The sequence below is a fragment of the Lithobates pipiens genome, unplaced genomic scaffold (genome assembly GCF_037356315.1).
Source record: "Lithobates pipiens isolate NorthernLeopardFrog02 unplaced genomic scaffold, aLitPip1_a1.2 Scaffold_8, whole genome shotgun sequence".
NCBI lineage: Eukaryota > Metazoa > Chordata > Amphibia > Anura > Ranidae > Lithobates > Lithobates pipiens.
The window spans coordinates 3,849,643-3,863,406 of NW_027507903.1; the positions used below are offsets into that span (position 1 = coordinate 3,849,643).

Consider the following 13,764-nt stretch of genomic DNA (forward strand, 5'->3'; position numbering starts at 1 on the left):
TCTGCAGCTTCTCCATTGAAGTATATTGAACCAAAAAAAGCACAGTTTTGCGTTAAAAAAAAAAAGCCCCTGACCCTTCTCCAAATACGCAGCGGCTGAAAAAAGCCTCCATGTGAACGTCTCCCATAGGAAACCATGTAAATGATCTGTAGTGCTGTTTCTGAAAAAAGCACCAAAAAACGCACAGATGTGAACCAGGTCTAAGACATTTAGTAACATGATGGGGTTAAAAAAAATAAATAAAAAAATAAAAATAAAATAAAATTAGCCCTTTAAAAAATGATCACTACTGTAAAGGGTTCAATTTTTTTTTACTGTAGAAGTAATATTTACAGTAGCGATTATTTCCTCTTTTTGTACTATAAAGGGCTCATTTTAGTTTTTTTTTTAACCCCATTATGTTACCGCCAAATTGATTGATTATGAAATTGATCAATTACTATTTTCATAATCGATTAGTTGTTTCGGCCCTAGTGCATTCTATGCATTAAGATAAAAAGCTTTCAGTGTGCAGCCGCCTAGGTCGCTTCACTCAGCGACAACTCAACTTTTTTGATTTTGTAAGAATATCCAAAATATTTTAGGGCGTAGAGGGTGGCACTTTTTATTTTTTTTACCGCGTTTTGCTGCATTTGTTGCGTGACGAAACGCATTTCTGATACCCAGGAATGGAGGGCCATTAATAATCAATGGCCTCCCAGGCGAGATGTTCATTTATAGCGCCTTCCCTGTACCGGACCTTTATCCTTGGTAAGGGTCTTGTATGGATGTCAAGGAGAAAACATGCCAACAAAAAACACCCATTTTTAATTCACATATCCTACAATCTTCTTTTATTTGGTAAATACAACAGGGGGGGGGGGCACCCCCCCCCCCAAAATACATACCAGACCCTCACCGAGGAGGATGAAGATCTGGATCTGAGGATCTGGTATGTATTTCGGGGGTGGGGTCCACATTCAAAGCTCACATCCGCGCCGCCTCATCAGTGACCATCAGTGCAGCCTCATCAATGCCACCTCAGCAAAGCCCATCAGTTCCGCCTCATCAGTGCGGCCTCAGCAATGCCCATCAGTTCCACCTCATCAGTGCCCATTAGTGCCGCCTCATCAGTGCTGTCTCAGCAATGCCCCATCAGTGCTGCCTCAGCAATGCCCCATCAGTTCTGCCTCATCAGTGCTGCCTCAGCAATGCCCATCAGTGCTGCCTCAGCAATGCCCATCAGTTCCGCCTCAGCAATGCCCATCAGTTCCGCCTCAGCAATGCCCATCAGTTCCGCCTCAGCAATGCCCATCAGTGCTGCCTCAGCAATGCCCATCAGTGCTGCCTCATCAGTGCTGCCTCAGCAATGCCCATCGGTTCCGCCTCAACAATGCCCATCAGTGCTGCCTCAGCAATGCCCATCTGTTCCGCCTCATCAGTGCTGCCTCAGCAATGCCCATCAGTTCCGCCTCATCAGTGCTGCCTCAGCAATGCCCATCAGTTCCACCTCAGCAATGCCAATCAGTTCCACCTCATCAGTGCTGCCTCAGCAATGCCCATCAGTGCCGCCTCATCAATGCCCATCAGTTCCGTCTCAGCAATGCCCATCAGTTCCGCCTCATCAGTGCTGTCTCAGCAATGCCCATCAGCTCCCGGCTCAGCAATGCCCATCAGTTCCGCCTCATCAGTGCTGTCTCAGCAATGCCCATCAGCTCCCGGCTCAGCAATGCCCATCAGTGCCGCCTCATCAGTGCTGCCTCAGCAATGCCCATCAGTGCCGCCCCAGCAATGCACATCAGTTCAGCCTCATCAATGCCCATCAGTGCAGCCTCATCAATGCATGCTCCCTTAGTTGCTGATTCTGGAATCGCAAAACATGAAGTAAATCGGCTGCGAGTTTTTTCCTGAATTGGGCGCTTTATTGATTTCCCTCCAATAGCGTTTTATCAATAATTTATAGATCAGATTGTGCGATTTGGTGGAGAATCGTTCTATGTATGGCCCCTCACACTGAGATCTCCGATGCGGGGGGCCTTCTCCCTCCCATTATACAATAACTCCGCCCCATTTACCTTCCCCCCACCCCACCACATTACCGCCGATCTCCCCGGGCTTCTCCCGCGACCACCGTTTGTTTACACTCCTCCCCGATCTCCACTGGGCGCCGCCATCTTGCCCGCTTGTCACATGATCGCGCCCTTCCTTGGGTCACGTGCGGGGGTAGAGTGACGTCAGGGCGGCGGCGATTGGTCGGGGAGGTTAGCGGTGGGCGGGGTCGGGGATGGAGCTGCTGTCCGGGTTGTTGGCTGCTCTCCGCGGGGGATCCAGAGGACGAGGCCGGGTCATGGAAGAGCGAGCCCTGGAAGTGTACGGTGAGAGCCGGGAAACCGGAGCTGGGGGGGGGCGGGTCTCTGCTAGCACTGGGCCCCGCCTCCGTCACGTGATTGGGTACAGGAACCGATCCTGGCTGCCCATACGGGGGCCGATCTTCCATCCGAAGTGGGCGGAAATCCATCAACTACTTCACTTCTGTTTTACATTTCTGTAGTAGAACTAAAGGCAAAACTACCCCCCCCCCCCCCCCCCATCTTGGATGGGTTTTAACCCGTCAGGTGTATTTGCCCGCTGTGTCTCCATTGGGGAGATTTTCCTTCACTTCCGGTCTCATATCCAAAACAGGAAGTGACATGAAATCCCCCCAAAGTGAGGGAATCCCTGAACTAGTGTCCCTATTGGAAGACTCGCTTCCTGTGCTGGCGATGAGCCGACATTTGAGGTGTCATTCCACGCTCCATGATGACAACCGGACAGATAGAGAGGATGAATCTCCATAACCGGAATAATAAACCGGCAAGGGTTCTTGTGAATGTTAGTGCACAAAAACACAACATGATACCCAATTGTGTGGGAAAATATAAAAGATGAGGATACACCGAGAAAATAGACACCACACATGTCACAACCAACTGCAGACTGTGCTATAGATGAATGATGGCCACAGGGCAGAAAACAGAGTCCTGGGACCTGATGATCAGTGCAGCGCCAACAGTGCCCATCAGTGCAGCCTCATAAGCACACATCAGTGCTTCAGCATACATCAGTGCAGCCTCATCAGTGCCCATCAGCTACCATCAGTGCAGCCTCATCAGCACACATCAGCTCCCATCAGTGCAGCTTCATCAGCTCCTATCACTGCAGCCTCATCAGCACACATCAGCTCCTACCACTGCAGCCTCGTCAGCACATATCAGTGCAGCCTCATCAGCACCCATAAGTGCAGCCTCATCAGCACACATCAGTGCAGCCTTATCAGCTCCCATCAGTGCTGCAACATCAGCTCCCATCAGTGCAGCCTCATCAGCACACATCAGCTCCCATCAGTGCTGAGGCATCAGCTCCCATCAGTGCAGCCTCATCAGCACACATCAGCTCCCATCAGTGCGGCCTCATCGGCACTCATCAGCTCCCATCAGTGCTTCAGCATCAGCTCCCATCAGTGCAGCCTCATCGGCACACAGCTCCCATCAGTGCAGCCTCATTAGCTCCCATCAGTGCTGCAGCATCAGCTCCCATCAGTACAGCCTCATCAGCACACGTCAGCTCCCGTCAGTGCAGTCTCGTCAACTCCCGTCAGTGCAGCCTCACCAGCACCCATCAGTGCAGCCTCATCCGCACACATCAGCTCCCATCAGTGCAGCCTCTTCAGCACACATCAGCTCCCATCAGTGCAGCCTCATCGGCACACATCAGCTCCCATCAGTGCAGCCTCATCAGCTCCCATCAGTGCTGCAGCATCAGCTCCCATCAGTGCAGCCTCATCAGCACCCATCAGTTCAGCCTCATCAGCTCCCATCAGTGCAGCCTCATCAGCACACATCAGCTCCCATCAGTGCAGCCTCATCAGCACCCATCAGTGCACCCTCATCGGCACTCATCAGCTCCCATCAGTGCTACAGCAACAGCTCCCATCAGTGCAGCTTCATCAGCACACATCAGTGCAACCTCATTGGCACACAGCTCCCATCAGTGCTGCAGCATCAGCTCCCATCAGTACAGCCTAATCAGCACACATCAGCTCCCGTCAGTGCAGCCTCTTCAGCTCCCATCAGTGCAGACTCATCAGCTCCTATCAGTGCAGCCTCGTCAGCTCCCATCAGTGCAGCCTCACCAGCACCCATCAGTGCAGCCTCAGAACACAGCTCCCATCAGTGCAGCCTCGTCAGCTCCCATCAGTGCAGCCTCATCAGCACACATCAGCTCCCATCAATGCAGCCTCATCAGCTCCCATCAGTGCAGCCTCATCAGCACACATCAGCTCCCATCAATGCAGCCTCATCAGCTCCCATCAGTGAAATTACCTGTTTGCAATTTTTAATAACTGAAAGGAAGAAACGTTTTTTTTTTGTTTTGTTTTTTTAGGTCTTTATTTCTTCATTACGCAAAAAATAAAACCCCCAGCGGCGATTAAATATTACCAAAAGAAATCTCTGTGTGAAAAAAATGATAAAAATTGTCATTTGGGTACAGTGTTGCATGACCGTGTAATTGTCATTCAAAGTGTGAGAGCGCTAAAAGCTGAAAACTGCCCCGGGGCAGGAGAGGGGGTGGGGGCGCCCGGTAGGCAAGTGGTTAATACCCAATTTCTTTGTACAATATAAAAGATGATGTTACGCCGAGTACAAAGATACCCAACGCGTCGCACACCTACTGACACAATCTCCATAGGTGACACGCGATGAGCCCGTACAGGGGACCGCTTCACAGGTCCTGCGATAGAATTAGCGCTCTTTTTTTTTTTTTTAATCCGTTTATTGGTATTTTTCTTCATCACAGATACATTATAAAACAAACATAAAAAACACAAAAGATATATAAATTTCCAGAATTCATACAACAAAAACATATTACATTCCAAACACATTAATATATAAAAAACGATCGCGGTGATACCTCACACTTGTGGAGCGATCGCTGTCTGCAGATGCCTGCGCCACCTACGTATAGCGATCACCTACCTATGCACATGGGGGCAAGCAGGGGCACTTAAACTTTTTTTTTTTTTATTGTTTATTTTATTTAACCAGTTCCCATCCCTATGACATCGTATGGCATCGTATGACATCATATGACATCGTATGACATAGGGATTGTGAACTTGAAGTGGAGATATTGGGGGGGGGGGGGGGGTGCAGCTACAGGCATCATCCTGCTACATCTTTCTTCCTTAAAGCGGGATTCCGCTCTTTTTTTTTTTTTTTTTTTTCTTACCTGTGTCACAGGTGGGCGACTGCTACCTTCGCTTAGCATCCACGTCCGGCGTTTTTTTGACCCCCGGCGCGACGATTCTTTTCCTCGGGATGACTTTTAAAAAAGTGCTCTGGCGTTTTCCATTTTAAGTGTGGGCGTCTGAAGCCCACAGGCATTTACTTCCTGTATATCGATGACGCTCGGCTCCCAGCATGCTCTGCTCCATCTCGCACATGCTCAGTGATAGCAGTGAGCAGCAATGAAAAAGTGCTGTTTCCTTTGTGTGCTTTGTTTTGCTTCCTCGTGTGCAATGGTGGTAATGGCAGATACAGCTGCCTGCCCACTTTAAAAATGGCAAATTTGGACAAGCCCTCGTCACATGACTGGCCTCCTAACGAAATCTCGCGAGATTTCGCAATTTCATTGTCCCCCCCCCCCCCATGGATTCTTGGGAAATAGCTTAGAAATTTCCCAGGGACCATTGCGAGGACGATAGCCACGCCTACTCCCACGGGAGGACAACCCGGAAGTCAGCAGAAACATCTGAAATAAAAGGTAAGTAAAGAATATTTTTTTTTTTCAGGGTTCATTTAGGTAAGTATTCTATCTGGGGATTTTAATAACATGAAGTTTCATTTTTAGGTACCAAACCGCTTTAATTCCTACAATTTAAAAGCCATCCTAGGGGCTAATTAGACGCTGGATTGCTTTTACCAGCAGCAGGAAAGTAAGAAAACAAATGCAGCCACCCCCCCCCCCCCCCCTCCTCCAGAAATTGGTAAGCTGCAGTATAATAAATTTGCACTTTTAGGTTTTATGCGGCTTTAACGGGGCCGGCGGGATGGGGCAGATACGGACGGTGTTTGCAAATAGCAGGTTCCGCCGGAGGCTTCTCTCACAGGTCTCTTGCTCAGTACTCTGTATTTTCCAGCACCGCCCTCTAACCTGAGGGGAGGCACAGGAGGCACCTGCCTTGGACCCCTCAGCAGGGTGGTGGGGGATGCAGTATAGGACAACCGGGCCCTTCAGTCTCCGGGCCCCGCAATCTATGCTGATGAAGTAGTTTGCAGCTCCTGGAGCGGGGGAAGGGGCACGGCTTGGCCTTTTCCCCCGTTTTGGTGTCACTGGACCTTGTCCTCGGCTAGGTGCGGCTCTCCTTCACATCCCCCGTCACAGGACTGCAGGACAAGGTTTTTTTTTTTTCCATTCATTCGTTTGCCAAACCGGCTTTGTCACCCGACCAGCAAATGTTTGTGTGAGTTCAGCGTCACTTCAGGGAGAAAAAAAAAAAAATGTGCCTCCAGCAGGCGCGTCCACCCAAGGAAAGGGCGGGGGGCTCCTTTAAACCTGCGGCCAACGTGGCTGTCGCTATAAAAAGTTACCTGCTATTAGGGATGCACCAAAAATAGGGTTATCGGCATGCTGCGTCCCATTGACTTCAATGCAAAGTCGCGTCGCGTTGACCTCAATGCAAAGTCGCGTCGCGTTGACCTCAATGCAAAGTCGCGTCGCGTTGACCTCAATGCAAAGTCGCGTCGCGTTGACCTCAATGCAAAGTCGCGTCCCGTTGACCTCAATGCAAAGTCGCGTCCCTTTGACCTCAATGCAAAGTCGCGTCCCGTTGGCTTCAATGCAAAGTCGCGTCCCGTTGACTTCAATGCAAAGTCGCGTCCCGTTGACTTCAATGCAAAGTCGCGTCCCGTTGACTTCAATGCAAAGTCGCGTCCCGTTGACTTCAATGCAAAGTCGCGTCCCGTTGACTTCAATGCAAAGTCGCGTCCCGTTGACTTCAATGCAAAGTCGCGTCCCGTTGACTTCAATGCAAAGTCGCGTCCCGTTGACTTCAATGCAAAGTCGCGTCCCGTTGACTTCAATGCAAAGTCGCGTCCCGTTGACTTCAATGCAAAGTCGCGTCCCGTTGACTTCAATGCAAAGTCGCGTCCCGTTGACTTCAATGCAAAGTCGCGTCCCGTTGACTTCAATTCAAAGTCGCGTCCCGTTGACTTCAATTCAAAGTCGCGTCCCGTTGACCTCAATTCAAAGTCGCGTCCCGTTGACCTCAATGCAAAGTCGCGTCCCGTTGACCTCAATGCAAAGTCGCGTCCCGTTGACCTCAATGCAAAGTCGCGTCCCGTTGACCTCAATGCAAAGTCGCGTCCCGTTGACCTCAATGCAAAGTCGCGTCCCGTTGACTTCAATGCAAAGTCGCGTCCCGTTGACTTCAATGCAAAGTCGCGTCCCGTTGACTTCAATGCAAAGTCGCGTCCCGTTGACTTCAATGCAAAGTCGCGTCCCGTTGACTTCAATGCAAAGTCGCGTCCCGTTGACTTCAATGCAAAGTCGCGTCCCGTTGACTTCAATGCAAAGTCGCGTCCCGTTGACTTCAATGCAAAGTCGCGTCCCGTTGACTTCAATTCAAAGTCGCGTCCCGTTGACTTCAGTGCAAAGTCGCGTCCCGTTGACTTCAATGCAAAGTCGCGTCCCGTTGACTTCAATGCAAAGTCGCGTCCCGTTGACTTCAGTGCAAAGTCGCGTCCCGTTGACTTCAATTCAAAGTCGCGTCCCGTTGACCTCAATGCAAAGTCGCGTCCCGTTGACCTCAATGCAAAGTCGCGTCCCGTTGACCTCAATGCAAAGTCGCGTCCCGTTGACCTCAATGCAAAGTCGCGTCCCGTTGACCTCAATGCAAAGTCGCGTCCCGTTGACCTCAATGCAAAGTCGCGTCCCGTTGACCTCAATGCAAAGTCGCGTCCCGTTGACTTCAATGCAAAGTCGCGTCCCGTTGACTTCAATGCAAAGTCGCGTCCCGTTGACTTCAGTGCAAAGTCGCGTCCCGTTGACTTCAATTCAAAGTCGCGTCCCGTTGACCTCAATGCAAAGTCGCGTCCCGTTGACCTCAATGCAAAGTCGCGTCCCGTTGACCTCAATGCAAAGTCGCGTCCCGTTGACCTCAATGCAAAGTCGCGTCCCGTTGACCTCAATGCAAAGTCGCGTCCCGTTGACCTCAATGCAAAGTCGCGTCCCGTTGACTTCAATGCAAAGTCGCGTCCCGTTGACTTCAATGCAAAGTCGCGTCCCGTTGACTTTAATGCAAAAATACCAGCCACTTTTATATTGCCTTGAAAAAGTATTCATACCCCTTGAAATTTTCTACATTTTGCCATCTTGCAACCAAAAACTTAAATGTATTTTATTGGGATTTTATGTGATTGACCAACACAAAGTGTCACATAATTGTGAAGTGGAAGGAAAATGATGACATTGTTTTGAAAAGTGTGGAGTATATTTGTATTCAGCCCCCTTTACTCCGATACCCCGAACTAAAATCTAGTGGAACCAATTGCCTTCAGAGGTCACCTAATTAGTAAATAGAGTCCATCTGTGTGTAATTTAATCTCAGTATACATACAGCTGTTCTGTGAAGTCCTCAGAGGTTTGTTAGAGAACCTTAGTGAGCAAACAGCATCATGAAGGCCAAGGAACACACCAGGCAGGCCAGGGATAAAGTTGTGGAGAAGTATAAAGCAGGGTTGGGTTATATAAAAATCCAAAGCTTTGAACATCTCACGGAGCTCTGTTCAATCCATCATTGGAAAATGAAGAGAGTATGGGCACAACTGCAAACCTACCAAGACATGGCCGTCCACCTAAACTGACCGGGCCGGGCAAGGAGAGCATTCATCAGAGAAGCAGCCAAGAGGTCCATGGTAACTCTGGAGGAGCTGCAGAGATCCACAGCTCAGGGGGGAGAATCTGTCCACAGGACAACTATTAGTCGTCTCTCCACAAATCTGCCCTTTAGGCTTGATTCACACTAGCGCGTTTTTTGATGCATTTTGCAGAAATGCAGGGACATTTTTTAACATGGGTTCCTATGGAACATGTTCACACCAATGCGTTTTTGTGCCTCTGCGTTTTTGGAAAGGGTCGGGGACTTTTTTTTTTTCATGCAAAATGCAGCGTTTTGCATGTAATAGAAGTCAATGGACCCGCATCAAAAACGCAAGTACCGCTTTTTTGCTGCGATTTGCGGTTTTTCTTTTTCTTTCACTGTATATATCTGGATGCTAAGCAACCACAGTGTAAAAAGAAAAGAAAGAGAAAAAAAAAACGCAAAACGTGGTAAAAACGCGTGTCCAAAAAAGACTTGCAGCTGTAATTGCAGAGAAAGGGGGTTCTACAAAGTACTGGCTCCTGGGGGCGCCATACAAATGCCCCTCCCCCACACTTTTCACATATTTATTTGTATCATTTTCCTTCCACTTCACAATTATGTGGCACTTTGTGTTGGTCAATCACAGTGATGGTGAACCTCGGCACCCCAGATGTTTTGGAACTACATTTCCCATGATGCTCATGTACTCTGCAGTATAGCTGAGCATCATGGGAAATGTAGTTCCAAAACATCTGGGGTGCCGAGGTTCTCCATCACTGTCCTATCATATAAAATCCCAATAAAATACATTTACATCTATAGTTGTAATATGACAAAATGTGGAGAATTCCGAGGGGTATGAATACTTTTTCAAGGCGCTCTATTTAAATTTTATCATATTTTTTTCTATAAGTGTTCGTTTTTTAGTTTCGGTTTTAGTTTTCGGCATTCTGAATTTTTGGTTTCAGTCCAGAATTTTCATTTCGGTGCACCGCTACCTGCCATGAATCGCTTTTCAGAGGCACGATTATTTGAAAAGGTGAAAGAACCCTTTAAAGCAGGCATGTCCAAAGTCCGGCCCGTGGGCCGGTTTCATGCGGGGGGCCCCACTGGTAATTTGTAAATATATATATCTTTTGTCGACTTCAACAAATCCACTTGGGGATTTGTTTTGAGGGGGTTGGGGGGCCACAAAGGATATTTGCTGTATTTATCGTTCCTCAGAGGGGACAGGGAGGGGGATGGGACAGGCCCCATCAGATTACATACAGGAGAATCTCCTGTTTTCTCTGTGGCATCTGTAATAGGAAGTCCTGTCTCCTGGGCTGCCATTGGATGACTTTCCTGTCTATCATAGGAGGCGGGACTTTGTATTAATGAGGTCGCCGAGTAAACGGGAGATTCTCCTGTATGTAATCTGTTGGCGCTCGTCCCATCCCCCTCCCTGTCCCCTCAGAGGCTGCAGATGGGCATCGATCAGAATGCACTGATGGCAATGGTAAGGCTGCATTCATGGCAATGGTGAGGCTGCATTTATGGCAATGGTGAGGCTGCATTTATGGCAATGGTGAGGCTGCATTCATGGCAATGGTGAGGCTGAATCCATGGCAATGGTGAGGCTACATTCATGGCAATGGTGAGACTGCATTCATGGCAATGGTGAGGCTGCATTCATGGCAATGGTGAGGCTGCATTCATGGAAATGGTGAGGCTGCATTCATGGCAATGGTGAGGCTACATTCATGGCAATGGTGAGACTGAATTCATGGCAATGGTGAGGCTGAATTCATGGCAATGGTGAGGCTGCATTCATGGCAATGGTGAGGCTGCATTCATGACAATGGTGAGACTGCATTCATGGCAATGGTGAGACTGCATTCATGGCAATGGTGAGGCTGCATTCATGGCAATGGTGAGGCTGCATTCATGGCAATGGTGAGGCTGCATTCATGGCAATGGTGAGGCTGCATTCATGGCAATGGTGAGGCTGCATTCATGGCAATGGTGAGACTGAATTCATGGCAATGGTGAGGCTGAATTCATGGCAATGGTGAGGCTGCATTCATGGCAATCATGAGGCTGCATTCATGGCAATGGTGAGGCTGCATTCATGACAATGGTAAGGCTGCATTCATGGCAATCGTGAGGCTGCATTCATGGCAACCGTGAGGCTGCATTCATGGCAATGGTGAGGCTGCATTCATGGCAATGGTGAGGCTGAATCCATGGCAATGGTGAGGCTGCATTCATGGCAATGGTGAGACTGCATTCATGGCAATGGTGAGGCTGCATTCATGGCAATGGTGAGGCTGCATTCATGACAATGGTGAGGCTGCATTCATGGCAATGGTGAGGCTGAATTCATGGCAATGGTGAGGCTGCATTCATGGCAATCATGAGGCTGCATTCATGGCAATGGTGAGGCTGCATTCATGGCAATGGTGAGGCTGCATTCATGACAATGGTAAGGCTGCATTCATGGCAATCGTGAGGCTGCATTCATGGCAACCGTGAGGCTGCATTCATGGCAATCGTGAGGCTGCATTCATGGCAATGGTGAGGCTGCATTCATGGCAATGGTGAGACTGCATTCATGGCAATGGTGAGACTGCATTCATGGCAATGGTGAGACTGCATTCATGGCAATGGTGAGGCTGCATTCATGGCAATTATGAGGCTGTATTCATAGCAATGGTGAGGCTGCATTCATGGCAATGGTAAGGCTGCATTCATGGCAATGGTGAGGCTGCATTCGTGGCAGTGGTGAGGCTGCATTCGTGGCAGTGGTGAGGCTGCATTCGTGGCAGTGGTGAGGCTGCATTCGTGGCAGTGGTGAGGCTGCATCCGTGGCAATGGTGAGGCTGCATCCATGGCAATGATGAGGCTGCATCCATGGCAATGATGAGGCTGCATTCATGGCAATGGTGAGGCTGCATTGATTGCAATGGAGAGGCTGCATTCATGACCATAGTGAGGCTGCATTCATGGCAATGGTGAGGCTACATTCATGGCAATGGTGAGGCTGCATTCATGGCAATGGTGAGGCTACATTCATGGCAATGGTGAGGCTGCATTCATGGCAATGGTGAGGCTGCACTGGTGGCAATGGTGAGGCTGCACTGGTGGCAATGGTGAGGCTGCACTGGTGGCAATGGTGAGGCTGCACTGGTGGCAATGGTGAGGCTGCACTGGTGGCAATGGTGAGGCTGCACTGATGGCAATGGTGAGGCTGCACTGATGGCAATGGTGAGGCTGTATTCATCCAAATAACACGCCCAAGCTCATCTCTTCACCACACACAGCCACAAAGGCAGGAGAATTTGTATTGTATTCGTTAATTTGCATTTAATTTTAATGATTCAAAGAACGTCAGGGAAGATGGTTTGGACACCCCGGCATTAAAGGGTTTGAAAGATGTCATTGAATGAGACGTTGTGATTTTGTTTCCACAGATATAATCCGGAACATTCGGGATCCAGAAAAGCCCGACACATTAGAAGACCTGGACGTGGTGTCGGAGAGTTGTGTGACGGTGGAGGATCTGGATGACGAATGTTTCCTGGTGATCATAAAGTTCACCCCGACCGTCCCCCACTGCTCCCTGGCCACACTTATAGGTAGGATACCATCACCAATAGTGTCTTTTTTCATGTTTGTAATGATAAAGCTGATCTCAGGGCAAAGAAAAAATAACCCCCCCCCCCCCCCACAGTAGTATCCTCTACCCCCCTGTCTCTAATGGTGTCCTCTGCCCCCCTTCCCCCCGCACACACACAGTTGTATCCTCTGCCCCCCCCCCCCCAATAGCAGTGTCCTCTGCCTCCCCATAGTAGTACCCCTGCCCCCCCCCCCCACTACTTTAGTGCCCCACATAGCAGTGTCTTCTTTCATATCGCCCCCCCATAGTAGTCCTGCGCCTAACCCCCCCCGTACCCCAACCCCAATCCCAATGGTGTCTTCTCAAGACACATCCCTCTGACACAGTAATGCTCTCTGCCCGAAGCAGTGTCCTCTGCCTCCCCATAATGGTATCCCCCCCCCCTCTTAAAGAAGTGTACTCCTCCCCCCCACTGTAGTGCCCTCAACCCCCCATGGCAGTGTCTTCTGTCATATCCCCCCCCCCACAGTAGCATCTTCTTCCCCCTCATAGCGTTGTCCTCTGCATCCCCCCCCCCTCCACCCTGCATCCTCTGCCCCCTCATAGCGTTGTCCTCTGCATCCCCCCCTCCACCCAGCATCCTCTGCCCCCTCATAGCATTGTCCTCTGCATCCCCCCCCCTCCACCCAGCATCCTCTGCCCCCTCATAGCACTGTCCTCTGCATCCCCCCCTCCACCCAGCATCCTCTGCCCCCTCATAGCACTGTCCTCTGCATCCCCCCCTCCACCCAGCATCCTCTGCCCCCTCATAGCACTGTCCTCTGCACCCCCCCCTCTCCACCCAGCTTCCTCTGCCCCCTCATACCACTGTCCTCTGCATCCCCCCCTCTACCCAGCATCCTCTGCCCCCTCATAGCACTGTCCTCTGCACCCCCCCCTCCATCCAGTCTCCTTTGCCCCCTCATAGCACTGTCCTCTGCATCCCCCCCCTCCACCCAGCATCCTCTGCCCCCTCATACCACTGTCCTCTGCATCCCCCCTCCATCCAGCATCCTCTGTCCCCTCATAGCATTGTCCTCTACATCCCCCCCTCCACCCAGCATCCTCTGCCCCCTCATACCACTGTCCTCTGCCCCCTCATAGCACTGTCCTCTGCATCCCCCCCTCCACCCAGCATCCTCTGCCCCCTCATAGCACTGTCCTCTGCATCCCCCCCCCTCCACCCAGCATCCTCTGCCCCCTCATACCACTGTCCTCTGCATCCCCCCCTCCACCCAGCAAC

The 13,764-nt window shown here is 50.3% G+C and overlaps 2 protein-coding genes across 2 annotated transcripts in view; one reads left to right on the forward strand and one right to left on the reverse strand.

Annotated features, from left to right (window-relative positions):
• SPG11 (SPG11 vesicle trafficking associated, spatacsin) overlaps nt 1–2,179 on the reverse strand; it is a gene marked incomplete in the record, with an annotated part of 178,052 nt that extends 175,873 nt beyond the window's left edge. The window contains 1 exon segment of the mRNA XM_077471981.1: nt 2,079–2,179.
• A 56-nt stretch (nt 2,180–2,235) lies between these two features.
• CIAO2A (cytosolic iron-sulfur assembly component 2A) overlaps nt 2,236–13,764 on the forward strand; it is a 29,011-nt gene continuing 17,482 nt past the window's right edge. Inside the window, exons 1-2 of the mRNA XM_077471982.1 lie at nt 2,236–2,354; nt 12,337–12,501. Coding sequence (XP_077328108.1) covers nt 2,264–2,354; nt 12,337–12,501 — 256 coding nt within the window. The 5' untranslated portion in view covers nt 2,236–2,263. The remainder of the gene's footprint in view (nt 2,355–12,336; nt 12,502–13,764) is intronic.